Source organism: Malania oleifera, chromosome 5 (assembly GCF_029873635.1).
Source record: "Malania oleifera isolate guangnan ecotype guangnan chromosome 5, ASM2987363v1, whole genome shotgun sequence".
Classification (NCBI taxonomy): domain Eukaryota; kingdom Viridiplantae; phylum Streptophyta; class Magnoliopsida; order Santalales; family Ximeniaceae; genus Malania; species Malania oleifera.
The window spans coordinates 1581365-1586332 of record NC_080421.1 but is presented as its reverse complement, the minus strand read 5'-3'; the positions used below and the strand labels follow the sequence as shown (position 1 = coordinate 1586332).

The following is a 4968-nucleotide window of genomic DNA, read 5'->3' as shown; positions in this document are numbered from 1 at the left end:
AATATGAGAGAAGATGGGTACTTTTATATATGGTTGAACCCAATACCTAATAGATTTAAACTTTTGTCCTACTGAGTCAAATTAGTACTCATCCATATGTATTAAGGCAATCCATGGATTCCTCCGTTGCTAATAAATGGTGAGCTCCACATGCTTGTTGGACTTGCATATAGTGAAGCCCAAGGCTCCAATGACTCAAGACAACGAATTGAAGATTTTATGGAGAGCATGGATCGTCAATAGCTCATGTCAGACTACAAAATACATATAAGTTCACATTTTACAGCTTTTGACATCACACAGTATTTATTAATTTTAGTGTTCAAGAGATTGACGTCACTTGTTGTACCTTTTTAACTCATTTTTAAAGATAAAAGTATGGATACAGCTCTAATGAATTTGTTTGGCATTCAATATGTTACATCTAATAATATCCATAAAATATTTCTTTCGAGTACTTTCTCTATTCTTGACATGTTTATAAAACTTTTTCTTGCTTTAAAATTCAATACATTCCACAGTGCAAATGCTTGCAAAAAATAATGTCATAATAATATTGAAAATCAACTGCGGTGATGAAACATCTCAAAACAACGTATGGCAGGATACAACAATTACTTTAGGACTGACAATAATCCAATGGCCCATATGGCTCAAATAATTCAGCAAAGAATCCCTTCTTTCTCTTAAGTTTCCATCCCATGTCCCTGCACAATTGATCATTGTACCATATATGAAGGGAAGCAATGCACGACCTCCGATAATGCTCGCCAGAGTATCCTTTTATGCATTCATCCCATTTTTCTACGTCTTCCTCCATCTCTTTAATGCCAGGTAGCTTGAATGTGCAGTCTAGAAGCTCAGCTAGCCATCGACACCTCATTTCTGAAGTGTACAAGTTTGCTAGGCTCTCCGAATATCCAATGACCACTAGTTGTGGAATTCGAGGATGAATGCATTCCCTAGCGAAAAGAGAAGTTCTTTTAAGTTACGACTGTCGTTAGCAATCTTAACAGGGCATTAAATAAAGAATATTTTATTTTAAAATGTAATATTAACAAGTGCCCTTTGAGCTTAATTAACTAGGGGTGCCCTACAAGCTCATGATAACATGACCCTGAGCTTGGATTTTGCTAATGATTTACCTAACTTGAGAAAATATTTTGCATTTAATTCTTGACCTAGAATGTGGTAATTTTTCCTGCATCGAAAGAAGACATTTTTTAAACTGGTAATGTCAACAAGTACCTGTAGGGCACTTGGGCGCATCACCCCCAGGCTATACCACCTCATAATAAGGGCCACCTAGTAAGTAAAATCTTTCAACAATTTGGATCAGCTATGGAAGAAATGACTGAAAGCATTTCAATCATTTTGGCTTCCAAAGATCAGGTAATAAGCAAGTGCTCAAAATACCCAGTCTCCCAGTGCAAGGCATGATCCACAGAGAGAAGATGCATATCAACATTTGTTTATCCAAATACAAACTATATTCTTTGCAATAAAAAAAAAGAAGAAGGAAGAAGATCAACTTTGGCCCAGATAACACTGTTAAGTGTGCATGTTATAAATTAATAATCTGCACACCTGTATAGAGGAACTGTCGAAGTAGGGGACCCAGTTATGTAGTCCTTGAAGGTTGGAGATTCAAAAATGTCCTTGAGCTTTTTATCTCCCTTGAATCCGGTGGCCAGTATAACCAGATCTGTCTTTAAAGGTGCATCTGTATCATCAATCAAAATGCCTTCTTTGCAGAAGTTTAGTCTCTGGCATTTCTTTAAAATGATGCTTCCCTTTTCAACTCTGTTATAGAAATCCTCTGGCACAATTGCGATCAAACAAGTGCTAATGTCTCTCGAAAAACTATGTTTTGGAACCATTCCGAATTTCACAAGGGGATACTTCCATTTTATGTAGCTTTCAACAAATTTTGAAAACGCCCATTTCTGATGAATAATTGCAGTAAGTTAGTTTTACTCTGAGGAACGAATTTAAAGAACAGATTTAAATTGTATTAGAAAAAAAAAATAAGAGGAAAATATTTACCACAGGAGAAAGCACTGTTGCCAGGAGAGAGAATATAAACCCTTCATTGGGCTTATGAATCAAAAGCTCTGAAAAGCGATTTAGGTATAGATATGCTAGTGGCACACCCCATGGAAGATAATCTGGAATATTCCAATGTCTAGTTTTGTACAGCATTGTACACGGTCGCTCCTCCCCTGCAAATCAATATCATTGAAGCATCCTTTTAAGTTTTAATAAACAAAACAAGACCCAAAATAATAATAATAATAATAATAATAATAATAATAAAGAGCATAACTTTTATATGCTAAGTATGGCTTGACTGAAGGTGCCTTGTTTAGATTTTTTTTTTTGGTAAAAGAAAATTTTGATTCCAAGGAATGGAGGATACACAGATCAAACAAAACAAAGGAAACAGCTCCTCTCAAAATGGGATTATTAAACCCAACCGTATAAAACCACCAAACCTATGTTTTTCAATTTGAAAGGTTTCGATTAGCTGCTTTTAGCAATGAACTAAGCAGAAAATAGCAAGTTGTGAGCAAAATTCAAAATGCTCACCATTTACTGTTGAGCACTCCATTGCAATGTCCAGTGCAGATTTCTGTGTCCCAACGACGGTGACATGCTTTCCCTCAACAAATTTGGCAGCACTTGCATAATCCATGGAAGCGTAGTCCATGGAGTGTATAACCTGTCCATCAAACACTTCTGGGCCCTTATTTGGAGGAAACCCTGGGATGTTTGGAACACCACTGAACCGTCCAACGCAAAGGATGACAAAGTCCACTCGGAATACCTGTGTTAAAGGTTCAAAGCTTTAGATTGCTTTCTGCGCCTGCCTACTAACGGAGCAAAAATCAAATTATCACACAAGTAAACCAGGTCGAACTCCAAGCCCAAATCCAAACTTCATGCTCTCAAACACAGGGTAATTCTTCTAAACATCATCCAAAGATGCAAAAAAAGAAAAGCATTTAATATAGTTATATGCATTAATTAGGGACATTTCGCGAAGAAATGAATGAAATGAAGACTGAAGACTATGTATATGTGGTCGATTCCCATGCCAGTTACTAAAGATGCAAATAATCAAACAGGTAAAGATCCCATGAAACCAACATTAAAAGCTCTGACACTAAAATCTTCGTTAAATCCGAAAATTAATTATGTATGGAGGAATACTTCAGTTGAGAAGCTCTGGGAATCCTCCACCGTAAGCTTCCACTTGCCTCCAGACCCAAAGGGCTCGCCAGCGCCGCCCCAGAGAGTCCATGACTGCATCTCTTCGTCGGAAAATCCTTCATAGCAGATGCTGACGACCTTGGAATTGAACTTGATGTGCCTGAGCAAGTCGAAGTGACGAGCATAGGACTGAATGTAGTCAAAAACTTGATGATGGTCGGGGAAGTCTTCCGTCACAGAAGGCGGCCACGGAAAATCTGAGAACTGATAGAGTCCTTTGGGGGTCTGGAGCTTGGTGGTTTCGATTGTTTTGGCCCATACTCCTCCAAGTATGCTCTGTGACTCGAAGACGATGGGCCGATGACCCTTGGACAAGGTGTACTTGCAGGCGAGGAGGCCGCTGATGCCGGCGCCGATGATACCCACATGCTTTTCCATTTCTGGGTGTGATTTCTAAAGTTAATCTTGCAAATTTCTACCTCCTTATATACTTAAAAACCACTCATCTTCTCCCTCTCCCTCTCTCTGTCTCTCTGTAATGTCAAGTTCTTCCACTGCCAACCGGAATCGATGCCCATACGGGACAACACGTCAACCTGTCATTTGATTTGTTTAATCGGGTCAATGATGATGGAAGGATGAGACTACCATGAACAGTATCGATGCATGTGAAGCAAATAGATCCAAGACAAGTTGAGTTTTTTCCCATTTTAATTTTATTATTTAAAAAAATTCCCAGAGCTTATGTAATTCGCAGATGGTCCTAGACATTTAAAGGGCCAGCTTATGAGAACAGCCGACATAAGGATAAAATGCAGTTGACATCAATTGTCCATTTTGTGGCAGAGGTGCCATATTTTCTTGAGGGTTTCGTGGCTATTTGTGGCAGCAGCCATATGCTTCCGTAACACTGCAGCTTTCTTCTGCTAATCCATCGTATATCCCCAATCTTTGGGCTCTTACAGTCTGTCAGTGTCAGTGGAACAAGTAGTGAGATTTAAATGGACGGGTGTTGACACTTGTACAGGCAAATCTGACGGGACGAACCAGCGAGATTTGCCGGGAACAGATGAACCCGTGAACGGCACCGCCCCCAAGAGAGGTGGAGGGGGAGACGTGGCCTTGGCAGGAATGACTGAGATATTTGATGGTACATGGCATGGCGGAAGCATCTGACACCTTCGTGGCCTTTTTTTTCTGTTTTGGCCTTTGGGGTAAACATGCATGTGACAGTGACCCTGCTAGTTGGGCTCTTAGTGGAGTTTTTTCCCATTTTAACTTTTTATTTTTTAAATATATTAAATAATACCTTTTCCGGGAAAATATTTCCCGGAATAACCCTGACGTAATCTCGCTACTTGGAGTAGCGAGATTTGTCACGTGTCATTTCCATAAAAAAAATTATTATTTAATATATTTTAAAAAAAAATGATAAATCAGGAAATAATTTATTTTGTGTAATAAATTATTTCTCGATTTATTCGCAGAAGAATTTATTACGTAGAATAATTTTTTTAAAATATATATTTTCATATTAAATATAAAGATAAATATATATTTTTTTGAACAAATCTCAAAATTTTAAAATATATATTTTTATATTTTCACTAAATCTCAAAAGCACTATCTTCTGTTTAAAATTTTAAATTAAAGCGATTTATATATTATTTTGGATACGACAATTTAATTTTTAAAAATTGCTAACAAATGATCATAGTTTAAATGTCTTGTTGATAATTAGGCGGAATTATATTT

The 4968-nt window shown here is 37.5% G+C and overlaps 1 protein-coding gene across 1 annotated transcript; it reads right to left on the bottom strand.

Moving 5' to 3' along the window:
• Window positions 1–530: 530 nt before the first annotated feature.
• On the bottom strand, window positions 531–4454 carry LOC131156566 (probable flavin-containing monooxygenase 1). Its single transcript, XM_058110363.1, has 5 exons — window positions 3214–4454; window positions 2590–2827; window positions 2047–2222; window positions 1588–1946; window positions 531–962 (listed from the first exon to the last, which is right to left on the bottom strand). Exons 1-5 carry the CDS (start codon window positions 3649–3651, stop codon window positions 620–622), a joined length of 1554 nt encoding a protein of 517 aa, XP_057966346.1. The 5' UTR covers window positions 3652–4454; the 3' UTR covers window positions 531–619.
• Between the last annotated feature and the right edge of the window lie 514 nt (window positions 4455–4968).